Source organism: Carassius auratus, chromosome 15 (genome assembly GCF_003368295.1).
Source record: "Carassius auratus strain Wakin chromosome 15, ASM336829v1, whole genome shotgun sequence".
Lineage (NCBI taxonomy): Eukaryota > Metazoa > Chordata > Actinopteri > Cypriniformes > Cyprinidae > Carassius > Carassius auratus.
In genome coordinates this window covers 18,892,411-18,912,161 of record NC_039257.1, presented here as the reverse complement: position 1 = coordinate 18,912,161, position 19,751 = coordinate 18,892,411, and the positions used below count along the sequence as shown (strand labels likewise).

Below are 19,751 nucleotides of genomic sequence, written 5' to 3'. Positions count from 1 at the left end.
GAACTTGCGTTTCATATCGATTGCGTGTGTGCTTGTGTGTGTTAAATCAGCATTTTAAGCTGTTACGGTCATGTTACCACGTGCCCCTCTCTGTGGGGTATGTTGTCACTTTTCACTTGCATACTCTCCAGGTAATAAAGAAAAACATGTGCACTGTATTAATGAAACAAGACCACATGCAGTATTTGTACTAGACGTGCATCTTCATTCTAGTCCTTTGTGATGCGATAATATGACGCATAAAACGCTTGCATCTGATACTCACATGATTGGCATCAATTTTCAAACCGAAAGTTCAAATGGGGCATAGTAGGCTAGCCCACTGGTCAAACGAGGCAGTATGCTAGGTTTTGTGACACAGCCAGTCTGTTTGTCATAATTGTCATAATTGTTTATGGCTCTTAACTGTCCGGGCTTCGAGTTTACTGAGAGGAGGTGATCGGGATCAGACGCAGATGGACACAGTGTCTTGCGCAGCTCACTTGTCTTCTCCACACCACACAGTTTCTCTTCCTTCGTCGTCTGGGTTTTGAAGTGTTCGCAGATCTGGGTGTTGCTGACTAAACAAACCGAGAGTGGAGTAAGACTGCTGTCAGACTGAGAGCAGAGAGACGCATCTCGGAGCTGCGCTTGGATACAGAAGATCAACGCGGATAAACCTGTTTGAGGATGGAGGTATGATCTCTGTTTATGTATCTATTACTTTTTGCCTCTATGCCCTGCAATAAAAAATAAAAAATACCTAAATGAATCACGGTATGTGGGACACTTGTGGACTTGTTAACAGTGAGAAAAGTCACTTGTGAGTCGCTTTGGATAAAAGCGTCTGCTAAATGACTAAATGTAAATGTAAACTGGAATCCACTGACTTACATGTGTTTATATTGACATTAAGATACTAGTTTATAACAACTTAGTAACACAAATGACTAGACTTTTATGAATAGTATTAATAACAACAATGTAAATGTTTGGAGAAGAGTAGTAGCTTGAATGTAACATTTATTATTAGGCTATGACACTTTAAACTAATGACCTGTAAAGTCTTGTTTCAATATTTGTCATTTAGTTTTTAGTTTTTGTTTTTTATACAGTCTCACCTTTGCTCTTTAGTTATGGAAAATGTAAGGGTTGTTGCTTTTTGAGAAACATATGAGACTTCTTCTGATGACACCCTCTGGTATTTAAAATTAGAAAGCTTGTTAGTAAATTAAAGATTTTTATTTTTTTAAATAGGAGAGTAATTAAAGTTTTTGGTTAGCTCGTTAGCATAATCATTAAATTGTGACCCATATATCTGGCAATATATCCGTTACCATAAATTTGAGTCAGTCCATGGTGGCTGAAGTGAGCTGCTGCAGAAACACTACTCAGACTGTTTTAACCCCAAATCACCACAAAATGAGGCAGGAAGGGCCGTCTGCAGAATATCTTCCTCTGTTCGAAAAGTAAGAGCATTGATTTTTTTTTCTCTTAACCACAAGCATAAAGTTCCTCACGTGGCGTGTGGCGGTTGGGTTGTTACTTCTGCAAGTGTAATCAAAGAGCATTCAACTCTTTCCTTGGTGTTCATCTTAAGGTCATTAAAAGGGATGTGAAAGCAGGAGGTATGCTTTTCCACAGGATCTACATGTCAGAATGTACAATGCACTGTACATTACCACCGGTGTAAAGTATATATATATATATATATATAAAACCTCTATGTGTGAAAATTACATATATGTAAAGGAATAATTAATGAAAGGCCATTGTGCATTATTTTTCAATAATCCGAGAGATTAAAGTAAATTATTCTGATTATACCATGGTTAACACTCCTCAAGATATTGTTCAGATGTTTTATTTCAAGACATCGTTTTTGTCCTTAAAATGCTCTTGTGTGTAGAACTCATCTCACCCCAGAACCTTCACTTTTTATAACAGTTACTGGACAGAAAAATTAAGCAAGTGTGAATTAGGCATTAAAAAAAATGCATACAACACAATAGCCTACATCTGTCCTCTGTAGTCATGCATCATACACTCCTAAAAATAATAAAGTTTCCAAAATAAAGATTTCCACACTGATGCATTTTTGGTTCACCAAAGAACCTTTCAGTGAACAGATTATATTCTTAGTGTAAAGAACATTTTAATAATCTAATGATACCTTTTTTTCTACTATAAAAGACCTTTTGTGGAGTGGAAACATTCAGTGTGTGACACTGTCACACGAGAGACATGTTAAATGATGTTATAGGGTCTTCGTGGATCCGTCAATGGCAATTATGAACCTTTAATTTTAATAGTATAGATGTACAGTATGTCCGGTTACAGAATTCCTATACTTCTATATGTGCTTCCATTGTTCCTGTTATGTAGAAAATAGTCAAAAAGAATGAGAAGGTGTTTCCAAACTTTTGATTTGTAACAGTGTGCAGTACATGGAAAGCACCAGTGTGTTCATTTTTAATGGAAAGTTTACATAGATGAGTGAGAGGAAGAGAGAGAGTGGAGGATGACTGAAAGAGGAAACACAGGGAGGGTCATTCTCATGAGAGAAAGCTCTTCTTTGTGGCATGACTTCAACCTAGTAATAATGTAAAGAGAAAAGAAGAACTCCTTAAAGGCACATCACTGCAGAAAGCAACACCATGTGAGAAAGTCATAAGGAAGATCCCACATACCATCACACTTAGAAAACTGGGAGTCCCCTCTGCTTGAGCATGTTGTGGAAAAAGGAAAGAGAACACATTATAACTGGACTTGCCAAATATTTGGGCCACAAATTTTATGTAATATTGTAGTAAGCCAACAATATTTCAAGTGCTATTGGATGCTGTCACAGTAAGTAGTGTACACTGCCACAAATGCAATTATTACTAGATTTCCTAGTTTAATTAAAAAACATAGAAGTTTAAAGGAACAGTTTATCCAAAAATTTTAAATTTGGAAATATTTATTCTCCTTCGCCCTCATGTCATTCTAAACCCATGTATATTTCTTTCTTCGGTGGAACACAAAAGCAGATGTTTCGAAGAATGTTGATGCTGCTCTTTTGATGGAAGTGTATGATGCCCTTTACTTTAGAGTCTTTTAATGTTTTACAATATCTTTGTTAGAGACATGAACTGAAATTGAAGTTGTAATTTTGTTGAAAATATAATGTGTCCTAGCTCTTACATCAAGGGACATATCTAGAAAATGATTTATACGGTGACAAGGGGATGGCATAAGGACCATGAGCAACCTTCTATATGTCTATATGTTACAATAACAAGTTTGCATTATTAAGGTAACGTCAGCCTTCAAAAAATGATCTAAGACCGATCTCAAGTGCACTAGCTCAGACCAAAATTGTGAATAATATGAAAAATTGGACAGCTGTTTTTAAATTACAATTTAGATCTTTATTAAAAATTGTACCTTTAAAAAAATGTCAGTGATATTCACATATTTAACAAGCATAAAAGTACAAAACTTAAAAATAGAGTATTGTGCCTTAGCTTAACTACATGCTAATATCAAACACTAAAATCAGCTGCAAATCAAATCTGCTATTTTTAGAGAGTTCACCACTAATCACCTTTGAGGTTCCATGACAGTTGGACTGCTGCCTACAGCTGCATTCATGCATACTTTTTCTGCAAAATTTTGTGGGCGAAATCAAGTCAGTTATAGGAATCTACACGATTGTGAGTTTTGAGTGAGGGTGAAAAAAAAAGTTCAAGACACAGTTTTGCTCCTTGTCAAGTTGGTCTTGTGAATTTGTTGCATCGTTGGTTTGATGGTGACTTTTGCACAAGCGGTGCTTCATTCATTAAACATTTTTTGAAATGTCGTTAATGTCACCGCACACACCTAAAGGAAGGAAACAGATTTGTGGCTAGGATTTGAAACGGAACTAATGCATTGAACTGCCTTTTTATATATGTCAATATATGTTAGGACAACACACATGCACTAAGGTTAGTCTTTAACACTAACCTTAAATCAAAAAACGTTGTATAAAATCCTTTTTGAAGCTGTAGATATGTAAGAAATAAAGAATAAACATCCTGCCGAGCTTATCTTTTTTATTATACAGCTTGTCTTACTGCATTTTGCTTTACTGTCAAACATTGGTATTAATTCCCTGTGCACACCGAGTCTATGTCATGTTCCCTCCTGTCAGGCCTCATGACATGGTAGCTGTTTCTCCCATTGCTTTGAGTGATGCAGCACACAGAGAACCTTTGTAAAAACACAAGCTGTGTGTCTGAAAGGCCGGTGAAGGCAGTGGAAAAGTGTGATCTTCTGATGATGTAAAATTCAAACACATCATGTTTTCCTGGACTGGCTTACTCTCCTGTTCTCATATTAACGAGATGTGGAATGACCATATTATTTCTTTGCTTCATCTAGAAAGAATATGTCCACATCACCATTATCTCTTCTTTTTTTTTTCTTCTTTTTTTTATGTTCAATATTTTTCCTTTTACCTTATATATAGTGTATATCCTCTTGACCCCAAATATCTTTGGCTGATCTCTCAGAGGTGAGTGTCCAGAAAGCATGAATTCATGTACATTGCATCATGTGCATCATGTGTCTACTGATAGTGTTCACTTCTATGACAAAGGCTCTTTAAGAGAAGCATCAAAGATGTACCAAGGATTAGAAGTGCAACAAAAAGTACTATGGTGGTGGTACAGTGGTGTGCGATGATGAGTATGGTAGTATTAGATTTGTCAAAGAATTACAATAAGACTTTTAAAACTGGTTTATAATAACTGGAGAAAAAGTCCATTAGCATTTCCATTTATATCAGTGGAAGTTACTCGGTTATAGGGCATAGAACATGCTAATAAGCAAAACCCTTAGCTAAACAGTGGTAAAATCATTGTGATGACTGGAGTCATGCTGTCATGATAATTCACTGCTTACAGTATAAACTGTAATACACTGTCTGCAGATTTGACAAAAACATAGGCAATTTTGTTTTTTCTGTGCTATCCTCTCGCACTAATTTACGCCCTTCCAAAGGAAGGAGATAATCTGAAATATGACACATGTTGTGTCTGGTGCTCTGGAGCCATAAATTCAGCTGTATCTGGAACAGTTTTGCTGTTGGATCCTCTCGTGACTGTAATTTAGTTGCTAGTTTTGCCAGTCAGAGAACCATCTGCTCAAGACAGCCCTGTGGGAAACTTTGTGGTTTTCCCTCAGAAATAAAGGTCTGGTTAGAACTAAAAATGGATTTACAGTCTGATACCTTCATTAAGAACTTTGCTGGTTCTTTAGTAAACCATATATGTACCGGTGCTTTAAATCTGCCCTTGTTGTTTACTACAAATCTTAAAGGTTAAAAACCTATACATGCAGAAAATACAGTACTGAGGAAATAAAAGGCCACTTAAGTGCACTTGAACAGAAAACAATATCATGACAATTTTTCTTAACATATTTATATAAGGCCACGTTGCGATTAGAAGTTTAACTTTAAAATACATTTTAATTCTTTTTTCTTTTTTACTTATTTTGATGAATTGACTAACACACTAAAGCACATGTGAAGTGCTTGATTATAATTTAAACCAGTCAATGTTACATTTTAAGTTATGTACTAAATTGCAAATTCATCGTTACAAATATTGTAATTATTACAAATATATTTAAATACATTAAGTTTCAATAGAAATTACATTAACGTTGTACTGAAATCGTTCACCCCAAAAGAAATCACTTTATTTTCTTTGAGTTTTGTTACTCAGCTGAAAACCTGTCAGCGTGGAAACACAACATTAAACCTGCTGTTGTGAAACAGTCTCAAAAGTGAATATGTTTCCATTAGAAATTCCATTTTGCAGTTTTTGTATACACTTCAACATCATTTGAACCAGTGTTTCTCATACTGTACCACAAACTGCAAATGAGCTTTCTCCTCTGACATGGTTTTGCTCAACTATAGCTGACCCAGACCCTCACGGGCCGGTCTGTGGTTTATTTCTCAGGCCACAGCACCCTTAAATAGAGCTTTCTGTACTCCCACTCCCAAAGCGAGCCCGTAATTCCCACCCGCCTTACAGATTCATCCAAACATAGGGTTAAAACGATCTCTGGCTTACTGATGTAGGGACATATTCCAAAGATCTCCATTGTGATGCTTTTTTGTTTTGTTTTAGGGATTCATTCTCAAGTCTTCTTTCCCAAAAATATCTACAAGGGTCGGTTTAAAGAAACATTAGACAAATTCCTGACCCTATTGTCCTTGTTGTGAAGTTTACCCTGTTTAAGGGGGTTTGGGTTTTTTTGAGGGACAGGAAAGAGTTAACAATCATGGGCGCCAAAATAATGAGTCAAGGGTTGGGTGGTCTCAGGGGAATTCTGCTTATCATGGGTGAAGCAAAGGAACAGCAGGAAATGGAGGGAAGTGGATTGGGGGAAACGCGTCTTCTTTCTGTGCTTGTAAGCACAAATGTGTGCAGCGCTATTCAGAAAGTGTGTGATATTATTTAGTGAGAGTCTGTGCTTTTGTGGCTGGAGGAAGCAAGGCGAGTGGGGTCAACATGTGTGTGGAAATCTAGTTAAATAAAGTGTGGAAAGTGTGTATATTTGGGAGATTTGCGAAGAATGTTTTTGGAGAGATGTATTTCAGTTTGCTAAGTCTGGCAGAGCCACATAGAGAGAAAAAGGCAAGTGTAAGATAAGTTCTTGCCAAGAACAAGTGCTTACTCTTGCATTTGAGGCGTTCAAATATACTTTAGGATAATGTTCAGCACAGATTCAGCCGTGGCAAATGCATCTATAAAATGTGAAACACTGATACATTCCTGGTGATGAGCGAGAGATAGACTCCCCGGAGGCAGTAAGTGTGATGCTGGTCAGCTGTGTTGATGATAAACTCAAACACACCCATGTTTGTTCTTCAATGGAAAACAGCTGCTGTGTCCAGAATGTAAAACCAGTGGGCTGCATGCTACAAAGTTTCTCTCACAATTGTGATGTTTTATTTCTTATTAACACATTCTGACAAATCGGACATATCTGACAACAATTTCTTTTAAATAACTGTGACTTTATATCTCTCAGTTACAAAGTCATTTTCTCAATCACAAATATTATAATTTAGATTTGAATTCAATATTTAATAATTCTAAAAGTATATTTAGCAATTGCATTTTTTCTTCTCGCATTTGCAACACTCTGACTTTCAATAACAAATGTATATATCACAAATTCAACACAATTGCAACTTCTTTCATATAATTATGGTTTTATGGTGCACATTTGTGACTTTATAACTTTCAAAAACAAATGAATATCTCTCAAATTCAACCTTTTTTCTCATAAATGCAAAGTTATATCACTCATTCACAACTATATATATCAAAATAGTGACTTCATATCTCACAATTGCAACTTTATTCTCATAAATATGAATTCGTTATCAACAGTTGATAACAAACAATTTTTTAATGCAAATTAATTTGTGAAATTTGTCACAATCTTCTTTTTTATTTTTTTGAGCTTCAATACCAGAGAGCAGTGTAGTTGATGAATGATAGAAAACTGATAAAAAATTATATATGCCAATAAAATTTCATTTATGTAAAACTGACACATATATTTGATTATGTCATACATAGGAGAACTCAAAGGAAGGAGCAGGAGGAGAGAGGAAGGGTGGAAATGGAAATCTAAATGAAATGCTGTATTCAAACTCTGGTCTCTTGCCAGTCTGATTAAAACATGTAAATATCAGATGACGTTATAGAAATCACAGCTAATTGTACTTTCAGATACACACAGTATGCGTACTGCAAATATAGAGCGGTAATGAGCTCTTCCAGCCTCTCTGTGGTTCTGATGTCACCATTTCTTAGTTTTGAAAGGCCTTTCATTTTCCAGTTTTTCTTAAGTAAGAAAACATGTCTAGTAAAAACAAGCACATGCTGAATTTTGATTCCATTATTACATCATGCTTGTCTTATGTAATGGGCCCGAAAAAGACGCCCATGTGTAAAATGAGCAGTAGGGTGTATACTTTTCCCTGCAAGCTTCCTCGCTTGTGTTTAGTGGTCTGAGCTTCACTACAGGCCCCTCTGTGTCAATAAAGTGAGATCAGGATACTGTGGTCCACCAGCAAAGAATATCCAACAGTTTGAGTGAAACAAACAGTTTCTGTTTCTCTGTTTGCAGGAGGAAGCGCCAGTCAAGTCGTCAGTAGCTCAGCTGGCTGGAAAACTCAAAGGTTATGCGCTGCCAATGCCAGGAAACATGGAGGTAGTGGAACGTCTGACGTCTTTCTGTTCGTCTCTTGGTTGTTCCTATTTAAAATTGCATTTGCTTTTATTCATACAGTATATTGATTACATACGGTTTAAAAAATCCTTGAGGAATGGTTCTGAAGCAATGTGTGTCAATGTAGGTCTGCAAATGAACTTAGGAGTTAAAAAAGTGGGGATCCCACCTAGAGTCATTCACAAAGTCTACTGACAATCTTGTTAGTGAATAATGAACATTTTCTGTTTTCAGACCCACTTGTGTTCATGTATTTTAGCTTACAGTACGGTTCTGAATTGCAGGTGATATCTATGAGAAGACCCCCATGTTCAATCGTGATAAATGACCAAAAAGATGAAGAACATGACGAGGTGAGGATGCTATCATTGACACATTGAGTTCTAGATATCAATAGGTGATTAATGTTAAAACACCTTCATGAATCCATGTAAAATGGTCTCATCTTAAATGTCTTTGCAGAAACTTATTTTTTTCTGTTGCAGAAGTCGTCTGTCTGTCCTCATCCTCCTAAGATGAAGATAAAGAGTTCACCCCTCATTGAAAAACTACAGGTGAGATTTCCTTGATTATCTGGTTCACACGAGATCTTAGTTTCAGCCAGCTGTTTTCACCGATGAAAGATGCTGACCTCGCTGGTTTGTTCGGTTGCTTATCAAGTTCACGTGTCATTTCCGAAGTGAACTTTTATTCAGGAAAAAGGGAAAAGTTGCCTCGTCAAACTATTTGCTGAAATATGTAATTAAGAAGTAACTTGCATGTACTGTAACTGACACATTGCTAAACATGAAGAAGACAATGATGAGTCCAAATAAACTTTAATTAAATTAAAAAGAGTTTACAACCAAGGTGTGGTAACATTCAATACTGCATGAAGCAAATAAACAAAGGGCACTAATGAGTTAATTACAGTTTTTAAAAACTGCTTACATTTTTTAAACTGCGTTCAAAAGATCACAAACACATTTCAAAAGCAAACATTTGTCTTATGTTGTAAACACCTTTGCCATAATATTATATTTTGGGATATTTCATTTACAAACAGTTAGTTATTCAAAACCTAAAGCTCTTCTTTGATGAGCTCCTATGCACATTTCTGTAGAAAGTAATTGTCAGAGAGATGTTAAAAAATTCACGGTAAACACGAAAGCAAGATTGAAACCAAACTTTTCTTACTGTAAGCATTTGTGGTTGTGAATACACTATTACACAGCACAAAATAAAGCGAACACATCAACCAAAGCAATGAGTGTTTGCACACGTGAGGGGTTAGTGTAAGGCACTGATTAATTCGTTTGGAGAATTGTGCAAAAAAAGCAATAACCACATTCATTGTGTTTCGTCTGCTCGTTCTGAGGTGCAAGTAGTTTATTATATAGGCAAATTATTATATTCAGTAGCTTCTCCTACTTTTCTCGATGATGTATAGTGCCAGCTTATCAGGAAGTGACGATTTTGTTCTCTTGGATGGAAACAGTGCTTGTTTGAAAATGTTTTGTGTGATATTCCAATTTGGCGCATAAGTTAAATTCGCAGCTTTGGATGGAAACTCGGCTAGTAACATCCAGCGAATTGTTTGAGTTTTCAAATATATTTTAAACGCGTACGCTTCTTGCAGCATTAATAGGAATCCCCTCTTTTTTATTTTTTGTAAAGGCCAACTTATTGTTTCTTTTGAACATTAAAATATTAGTCATATTACAGAATTTTGCCAGTATACCTGTTGTACCTGCTGCTACTTTTATAAGACACTCCTGTCACCTAGTGTTAAAAATGTGCTACTGCAAGGGCATATCAAAAACAAGACCCGATGCCTTAAAGACAGTGGTTTTCAAACCTGTCCTTGGAGTTCCCCAAGTCCTGAACATTTTGTATGTCTCACTCATCTATCACACCTGATTCAACTCATCAGCTCATTAGTGGAGACTGCAAGAGGTGTGTATATGTGCTATAAGGAGGCATACAAAATGTGCAGTGCTGGGGTACTTCATGGAGAGGTTTGAGAACCACTGGCTTAAGATGTTCAGAATGGCATGCCACGGCGATAGTCTTAGTATTTATGTGATTGTTTATACAGAATGTATGGTTTACATACAGTAGTAAATGCAGTTCTTCTTTTTTAACCAATGAATTCAATATAATAATATCCACCAAGATTTTTTTTTTTATCATTTTCATTTTATCACTTTTAGTCATTATTTTATCAAACTGACAAAATGTGTTACATGCAGTTTGCAGTAAACAATATTCATCTGCAAACAAAGCAATGCTTTTTTGTTTGTTTGTTTGTTTGTATGCAACTTTTCTGCCACCTAGAGTGTAAGTGGTACTACTGCAAAGCCAAAACCTGCAACTAAACCCCACATGGCATCTCTCATGAGAAGGTGTCTAGTTAAGTTTGAACTGTCATTGGTCTGTGGGATATGTCTCCTTATAAAAAGGACAGCACTGTCTCCTCCGATTGGTTCAGGCAAGGACTCTAATGAGATAATGGCTTAGCCACAGTAGCTGAGTGCTGAGCTGTACTAGACTCAACTTAGCAGCTATCCGGCAGTCATGGGACAAAAGGGTTGCCGTTTCTCTCTCCTCTTGTTCTCTCCTGTACAGGTAGGAGATATTAATCAAGAGGAACTTAATACATTTTTATTTGTTCTAACATGCTGTTTATTTCTTAAAGGTATATATACCTTTCATACATTTCTGTCATACTGATCGTAATATCTGCTTATGAGATTTAGATGATTTGCTGCCTTTTTAGTTTGTTGAGATTCATCTTAGCCAGAACCAGTGGGATATAAACTAAGCCTGATCTATGTCCAACAGCCAATGCCAGAGGTTAACCATGGGTAACACACAGGTAGCCAAGGTAAAGAGAATTTTAAGAACAAAGATATTTCTGTGATTGGTTTGACAAACATGTCGGTAACACTTTAGAATAAGGTTCCATTAGTTAATGTTAGTTAACTACTTTCATTAACATGAACTAAGCAAGAACAATCCTTCTACAGCATTTATAAGTCTTAGTTCATGTTAATTTCAACATTTACTAATGCATTATTTAAATCAAAAGTTGTGCTTGTTAACATTAGTTAATGCACTGTGAATTACCATGAACTAACAATGAATAACTGTATTTTCATTAACTAACATGAACGAAGATGAATAAATACAGTAATAAATGTATTATTCATTGTTTGTTCATGTTAATTAATACATTAAGTAACATTAACTAATGGAACCTTATTCTAAAGTGTTACCAACATGTCTTTTAATTTGCATTTTTTTTTTTACGTTTTATTTTTATTTATTTTTTATTCTGACAGCGTTCTACAAATATGAATCACTTATCATTTTCTTTTTATTATTTTAAATTAGAATTTTAACTAATTAATGTATTTTTATTCATTAAAATATTTCAAAATGTATTAAATATATTGCATTTTCTATTTTTACAAAAATATTAGCTTGCCATTATGTTATAAGTTTATTAAATGTAATAATTGTTTATGTTTTTTAATTGTATTTACTTTTTTAAATAATATTTGCATGCATACCATTATATTTTATTTTTCCATATTAAAATATTATGTTTCTTTTCATAATTTTGTCAAATAAGTTTGATTCATTACTTATTATTATTTTATTAATTGGCTTTTTGCCTTTAGTAAATAGAAAGTGGTGATTTTGACAGGAAAGAGGAGGGAGAGAAAAAGACATGACCCAGGCCAAACTGGTTTATTTTATTATCATTGATATACTATTATAGATTTTGTTATTCTAAATTACATTTTAGTTTTTATGTTTTTACTTTAGTCTTATATATGGCAAAATAATTTTTGTTAGTTTGTAAATTTTTTAATTAGCATTTGTTCATTTTTGATTTATTAATTTTAGTTAATTTTAAAGTTATTTTAGAATAACTTAAACCAAATAAACTAGCTGATATATACAAGGTATATATGTGTGTGTGTGTGTGTGTGTGTGTGTATATATTTAATATATATATATATATATATATATATATATATATATATATATATATATATATATATATATATATATATATATATATATATATATATATATATATATATATATATGTGTGTGTGTGTGTGTGTGTATATATATATATATATATATATATATATGTGTGTGTGTGTGTGTGTGTGTGTGTGTGTGTGTGTGTGTGTATATATATATATATATATATGTGTGTGTGTGTGTGTGTGTGTGTATATATATATATATATATATATATATATATATGTGTGTGTGTGTGTGTGTGTGTGTGTGTGTATATATATATATATATATATATATATATATATATATATATATATATTCAGTTTACCCAGCATTGAGTGCAACAGTTATATATCTTGAACAATGAACAGCCCTGTGTGCCACTAAATTCATATTTTATAAAAGGTAAAATAATTGTTTATTTAACTCTTATAAGTTTTTCATCATCAGTGAGATGCATTATGGTAATGTGCATTCTTCCGTCCACTTTTCATGAAAAAATTTCGTTTGAACACTAGTTTTGTCTTCATTCAAGAACATAACAGATTCTTTCCTCCTCTCATTAAGGCCAATCTTGCCCTCTCTCCAACTGTCCTGCTCTCCCCACCCAAAAGTCCAGAGTCCAAACAGCCGCCCACTGCCTTCAGTCCCATCAGCCCCTGCAGCTCCTCCCTGCAGCCCCCTCAGCTGTCCTGTGAAGATGAGGCGCCAGTTAGCTTCGAGCAGCCGGTCGAGGGCACTCCACTGCTCAGCATCAACAAGGTCAGTTAGTCTGTCAATATCAATAGCAATACAAAGGATCTCACTTTCCAAAATACACTAAATAAACTGGGCTGACACAAAATCCTGTACTTCAGAAGAGTGGAGATGTCTGGGACATGATAATGGTAAAACAAATCTAGAGGGTAAAAAATTGCCTTTTTTCAAGCCTTATTTATTCAACAGCTTGCAAATATTGTGTGTGTGAAAGAGTGTAAATAGTAGATTGCTCTAGGTAATGCAATAAATTTAGCAAGAGAAATAAGATTTTTCTCCCCATTTCATAATTATTTTCATTACATTGTCTTAATGTGTTTTGAATGTATATAAAAATATAAATATAAAATCTGCATTAAAAATGGCATAAAATTACTTTGGGGATTTTTGTTGTAGACCAATGTGAAGAGCAAAACAGGATCTCTAATTTTAGCAGTAACCTTTTACAGGCTTGCTGTTTCTCAGAGAACCTGATGTGTGCAGAATGATATCAGCATCTAGGTGCACATCTCTTTGCGTGCAGCCAGTATTGTTGGCTTAAGCTCTGTGTAAGCCTATAGAGACTGTCCATGCACTGCCTGAGGACATAATAACAGGGTTTGCAAACTCTAATCCAATCAGGCCACTTCTGCATCACAGCCTATGCACCTTTTCAAATAGCATTCACAAGAGAATGCAGCCATAACACATGATTGTTTATTTTTCGCATGTAGCTGCTGAACTATGTCCTTTAAATCTAGAAAGCAAATATAATCTACTACTGTACATTTGACAAATTATGCAGTATACTGTACATACAGAGCATGTATATACATTGAATGTATATGCCACAATGCATTTGTCTCAACTCAACCTTACAGTTTCATTTTGAAGAATGAATTGGTAGTAATACCAGCTGTAAATGTTAAATTTTCTCTTACATAAAACATTCTTAAATATATGTTATAGCATTAAGTAAATAGGCAGTATTTAGTGCTGGGTCGAATGCACTACATTGCTGCTTTTTAGAATTAAAATTTATGTTGTGAAATTTGCAAATAAATCACTGTTTTTTATATAGTCTGATAAATGGATTCACAAAAAGGTCTGAATCTGTTTGCAGTTCGGTTTGATTAATTTGTAAGGTTCACTCACTAACTGAATCATTTTTTTTTTTGTGATTTCTTAAACAGAAATAATAACGGGATGTTTTATGAGACAGGAAACAAAATAATGAGATGTTTAGATGAGATGTTTAATTCACTGTAGAAACAAAACTAGTATTTTATTATTTATCAGCAAAGACGCAACTTGATTATGTACTGCTAAGACCATTTCTATAAATATACACCACCAGTTTTTGGACAGTAAGTTGTTTTAATGTTTTTTGAAGAACTCTCTTCTGCTCACCAAGACCACCATTTATTTGATCATAAAAAACAAACAAACAAACAAAAAAAAAAAAAACGTAATATTCTGAAATAGTTTTACTACTTAAAATAACTGTTTTCTATTTGAATGTTTTTTTAAAATGTAATTTATTCCTTTGATCAAAGCTAAATTTTAACCATCATTAGTAAGTACATTTTATTTATAGAGCACATTTAAGCTAACACTGACCAATGTGCTGTACAAAACAATCATAAAATACAGTAAAGTATAAAATACAGTACAATAAAATACAAATAAAAAGCCAAGATAACAATACTAATCCATAAATTAAAAACCAGGAAAGGCCACAGAATAAAAATGCATTTAAAATGTAGACTTAAAAACCGAAATAGAAAGAGCAGTCTTAATGTCGGGTGGCAACTGATTCCATAACTGTGGAGCAGCTACTGCAACGGATCTGTCACCTTTAAACTTGTGACCCAGGGATGAATACAAGAGTTTTAATAAAAGATCTGAGGCACTTAGGAGCAGAATTAAATGAGATACGATCAGAAATGAATGAATGATTAAGTGCTTTAAAAACAATCAACTAAATTTTGAATTGAATCTAAAGGAGACAGGAAGCCAGTGGAGCGATGCTAAAATTGATATGATCACGTTTTTTTTTGCACCAGTTAACAAATGTGGCTACTGCATTCTGGACCCTCAGCAAATGAGCCAGTCAATATTGGGGAAGACCTAGGTATAAGGAATTACAGTAGTCCAATCGTAATGTGATAAATGCATGAATAACTTTTTACAAGTCTTGAAAGGAAAGTGTTGATTTATGTCTAGAAATTATTCTCAATTGATAACAGCTATTTTTAACAACTGAGATAATTAGCTTTTCAAGGCAAAGCTCAGGGTAAAAAATAACACCTACATTTTTTGCTTGTGACAACATATGGAATGAGATTGTTTAACTAACTATAGAGTTTCTGTTTTTAAAGGGACCCAAAAAAAAAAAATTGTTTTTCATTATTTAGCTGGAGGAATTGTTCACCATACAGATTTTAATGTCCTTCAGACAGTCCATAAGAGGCTGCAGAGAATATTTGGATTTTAATGGAACATATAACTCAGAAACATAGTAATTAAAAGAGATTTTATATTTCCTAATTATATTACTAAGTGGAAGCATGTACACTTAAATAAATAATGGCCCCAGAATGGACCCTTGAGGAACCCCACAATTAATTTGTACTTAAATATCAGTCTTTTTCTTCTTCATAACACATATGGAGCTTGACAGCCTCAGTCCTCATTCTCTTTCTAATGCAAACCAGGGCTGTCGATGCACTGTGAAAATGTAAAACCTCGCCTTTTGTGTTAAGTGGATAAACCACGATTATGCTGTATCATTGTATCCATTACTCCAGTCTTCAGCGTCACACCATCCTTTATTCCATCATTCTAACAGGCTGATTTGCTGTTCAAGAAACATTTATTATTACTATTATTATTATTATTATTATTATCAGTATTTAAAACAGTTGAGTACATTTTTTTTCAGGATGCTTTGATAAATAGAAAAATCTAATTGGTAAATCACAGGAATAAATTACATTTTAACATATTTATTTTTATTGGAAAATTTTTTTGTGGCTTGGCTGTATTTTGGATCAAATAAATACAGGCTTGGTGAGCAGGAGAGACTTCTTTAAAAAACATAAAAAATCTTATTGTTGAAAAACTTTTTCAACATATTGCACATGTTTTTTTTTTTCAAGATGAAGTCAAGATGAAAGACTAGATCCTATACTGCTGTCGGCATTACACTAATATTGCATTTTGTAAATAGCTGTGGGTTGTTGATGGTTATCTTTCCACCTAAACATCATTTTAGGGCATCATTATATGGCTATATTAAAAAAAAAAACTAGGCAAAAACCATCACAGGAAGGAAATATCCACTGCAGGAACCAGTCATAGATTGAACTGTGACAAACTCAGGTTGAGTAGTCAAGAAGAATGTTGTTTAAAATTTTGCTTTTTTTTCACTTAGTACTAAAAAGTAGCAATATAATGTAATTAACAATAATTAAAATGCCATATTACCATATTGACAGAAACAGCCAGCATCACCACCTTAATTGAAGATTACTGTTTTTTGTTTTTTAAAATGAATCATTCAATAAATTAGTATTGTGTTGTTAGCTTAGCAACATGCTAATGCCAAACTCTGCTGGAATCAGCTTTGAGTTGAATGTTCTGTGTGGTAAATATGACGAGGGCTATTTGTCTGGCGTGTGGCGTTACAGCTAATATAGAGTGTTTTATTTATGAGATTCTGACAAGTTAACATGTTGTTTATGTAGCATTGCAGCTAAGTAAGTTTTGAAAAAAAGTAAATATGTCATTTGTAGTCTTACTGTAGCTTATCAATGTATGAATTCACCTTGTACAAACTCCACCATTTTGTGCATTCACTTCACAGAGTCGAGCTAGGCTGTCTTTTAAGAGACGGCTGCCCACACGACAACACAGGAAGTCAGCATGTGAGGAGACAAAATGGAATGATGGAAACGAATCTCCGTGTGAACCAGATAGTCAACAGCAGAATGGAGAGGAAGGGGAATTGATTGGTGGGCCTTCGCAGAAGGATACAGAAGATAAAATAGACTCTGCTCAACCCACCAATGGCCCACAACAGGATAAAGACAGGACAGAGCACAGAGATGTAACCCAAGAAAATGAGCCGGCCCAAGTAGTCCATATAGAAAATAAAGATGAAGGAACTGAAGGAGGAAATGAACCTTCTGACTGTAAACAGGCCCAAAAAGAAGGGAAGGAGGAGACAGAAGAGGACAGGACAGAAGTGAAAGAGGACAAGGAAGTGCTGGAAGCAGAGAACAACCCAGAATAGAAGTAAAAGGGTAATGGTCATCAAATGTTTTGTTTTTTTGCCAATAAGCATTGATTTAGCAACCTAGAATAGTGAGAAGATTATTGCAGACAACAGTTGAATTATTGGAGTTTCTAACAAACGTTCAGGTCAACTAATTGAAAACAGACTCCATTATAGATAAAGAGGGACAATGTCTGAAAGCCAGAATTGAACCTCTTTTAAAACTGTGGATTTATGGACTTAATATTGCTAGAGCAAATATTACACAAAGGGTTATATGTTATCAACACACTCATTTGTAACTCTTTTATGTTTTGGAGATTTGGTGGTGAATTTGTACAATCTAATTGGTATGTTTTTGTACACTCTCCTTGCACACCACTGCTGGTTAAGTTTAGAAACCATTAAATCAAACCCTGAGTTTCTATTCAAACTCTTTAGGGTATGTCTGAGTAATTCATATGCCTCTATTTTGCTTGCTTTTGCTTTTAAATAAACGTATGTTGAATTCTTATATGCTGCTCAGAGAGTGAGAAAGCTGTCACCTTTGGAGAGCATTCTCTATCTTAAAAGTTCCAACCTTCACTCGATCTGAATATTTTATTTGATTCAATTTACAAAATGACAAATATCACTGAAAATAGGTGATATGTTTATTGACTGTCAGTTAATTAAAAAATATCTGACATGCCTCTGTGACTGTCCTAGGCTCTGTTAACTGCAAAAGTTGGCTAGAAATGATCCGTAAACACTTCAGAAATGCTTTATCTTTCATTCATTATGAGTGTTTAGGTTTTCTGACATTAAGTTAGTTGAGAGTCTTGTGGAGAGGTTGTGTGGTTGTAAAATCATGAGTCACTAACTGCACTTTATCACTGATGGGTAATGAAATGCACAGGTTTGTTTTTGACATCTTGCAGAAAAATGATAAATAACAAGATAAATAATACAAAGAACTAGTGGCAGATATTGCAAAAGCCAAATTCGCCAGCAGTCTCTTCCACTGCTGCTATGCAAAGATACTTTGAAATGCCTGGAATGTATCACTGTGACTGCAAAGCTACTGTACTGCATCAATGACCTTTTACTTCCCATATAAGACTGAATAAACAGCTTTATTTACACTTACCAGATGCTTTCCTTTATTACAGTAATTAAGGGTTAAGCCTTTTTAATGGTTAACCTTGAACAATGATATCTGGCCTTTTCTCATAGTTTTCTTTGATCAACATTAATAGGATAGATAAGTCGAAAAGGAAAATCATCATTTACTCAACCAGCTGTCTTTTCCTCTCTGGTACTCAGAAAGAGTTATTCTGCAGAATGCTAAAGCTGCTGAAAATGAAAGTGAAAATATGCAAACCCCTAATTATGAATTGAGTTTCCATTAAAATGTTATTATCTATCCTATCAGAATGTCAATTATGATTGATCACGTGATCATGTAAAAACACAATGGCGAGACCTCACTGACTGACCAGACCCATAAACACATCCATCACAGTAATGTGAGCAAACCAGGTAACAGTTGGAAATCCCCTCTGGTCTGGCCTCGCCCACTGATCTGGAAACCCCCATTGCTGCCCCAGTAATGTAAGTCTTCGGCACAATGTGCTGCCTTGCTGTAACTTGTTTGAATTAGTTCGAATGAAGTTTGAAAGCAATGGAAGAGACAGAGTTATTGGTTACTGTCAATTTATTTTTTACTTAAATATCAGTCTTTTCTTCTTCTTCTTAACACATATGGAGCTTGACAGGCTCAGTCCTCATTCTCTTTGTAATGCGAACCAGGGCTGTCAATGCACTCTGAAAATGTAAAACCTCCCCTTTTGTGTTAAGTGGCTAAAAATATGGATTTCATCCAGACACGTGGTGACAAGGTGAATAAATTTTCATTAGAGGTGCCAAGATGAAGCTTTATGAAGCTTTGACGCTTTCCACAGCTAGAGGTGCTGAAAAGTGGTAAATTTCTCGAGGCTTTGAATGCATGCTATTTGGACACCTGCTGGTCCATCCTATTAGTGTGCAGAAAAGACTAATAGTAGTGCGCCAAAATGTGTGCTACGTGGTTAAAAGAGGCTTGATAAATGTAACATTCTGTATACACATTATTTTTCCTGTAAGAGTGGTCGCAGCCATTTGTAAATTTAATGTGTCTGGGTTTCAGTGCAAAACGGTTTGCGTCCATGTTGAAGAATCAGGTGGATAGTAAACACACGTAAAATAAATAAATTATTTCAAGTTTTTATGCTAGTTGGTTGTTTCATGAGGTTTCATAATTGTGTAACTGCTTTTGTTCAAAAGAGGAAAATTATCCTGTTATTTACACTGGATAAAAGAGGGTTAAAATTATTAATGTAACCTAAACAGGATCTTAAAACAATATTTATTTAATCCTTGAACGAAGCTTTGGACTTCACTGATGTCACTTTACTAAAATGATACAAGC

At 34.6% G+C, this 19,751-nt stretch overlaps 1 protein-coding gene across 1 annotated transcript; it reads left to right on the top strand.

Moving 5' to 3' along the window:
• Window positions 1-324: 324 nt before the first annotated feature.
• Window positions 325-18,429, top strand: LOC113115314 (capZ-interacting protein). The gene is made up of 6 exons (XM_026282795.1): window positions 325-675; window positions 8,164-8,247; window positions 8,550-8,618; window positions 8,751-8,819; window positions 12,856-13,050; window positions 16,892-18,429. The coding sequence occupies exons 1-6, from the start codon at window positions 670-672 to the stop codon at window positions 17,318-17,320; spliced, it is 852 nt and encodes a 283-aa protein (XP_026138580.1). The 5' UTR covers window positions 325-669; the 3' UTR covers window positions 17,321-18,429.
• Window positions 18,430-19,751: the final 1,322 nt, after the last annotated feature.

Excerpts from the sequence above, each read along its gene's own strand:
- LOC113115314 (XM_026282795.1), top strand. Across the intron at positions 8,619-8,750 it reads AAGATGAAGAACATGACGAG|AAGTCGTCTGTCTGTCCTCA; the intron begins GTGAGGATGCTA and ends TTTCTGTTGCAG. Across the intron at positions 8,820-12,855 it reads CCCTCATTGAAAAACTACAG|GCCAATCTTGCCCTCTCTCC; the intron begins GTGAGATTTCCT and ends CCTCTCATTAAG.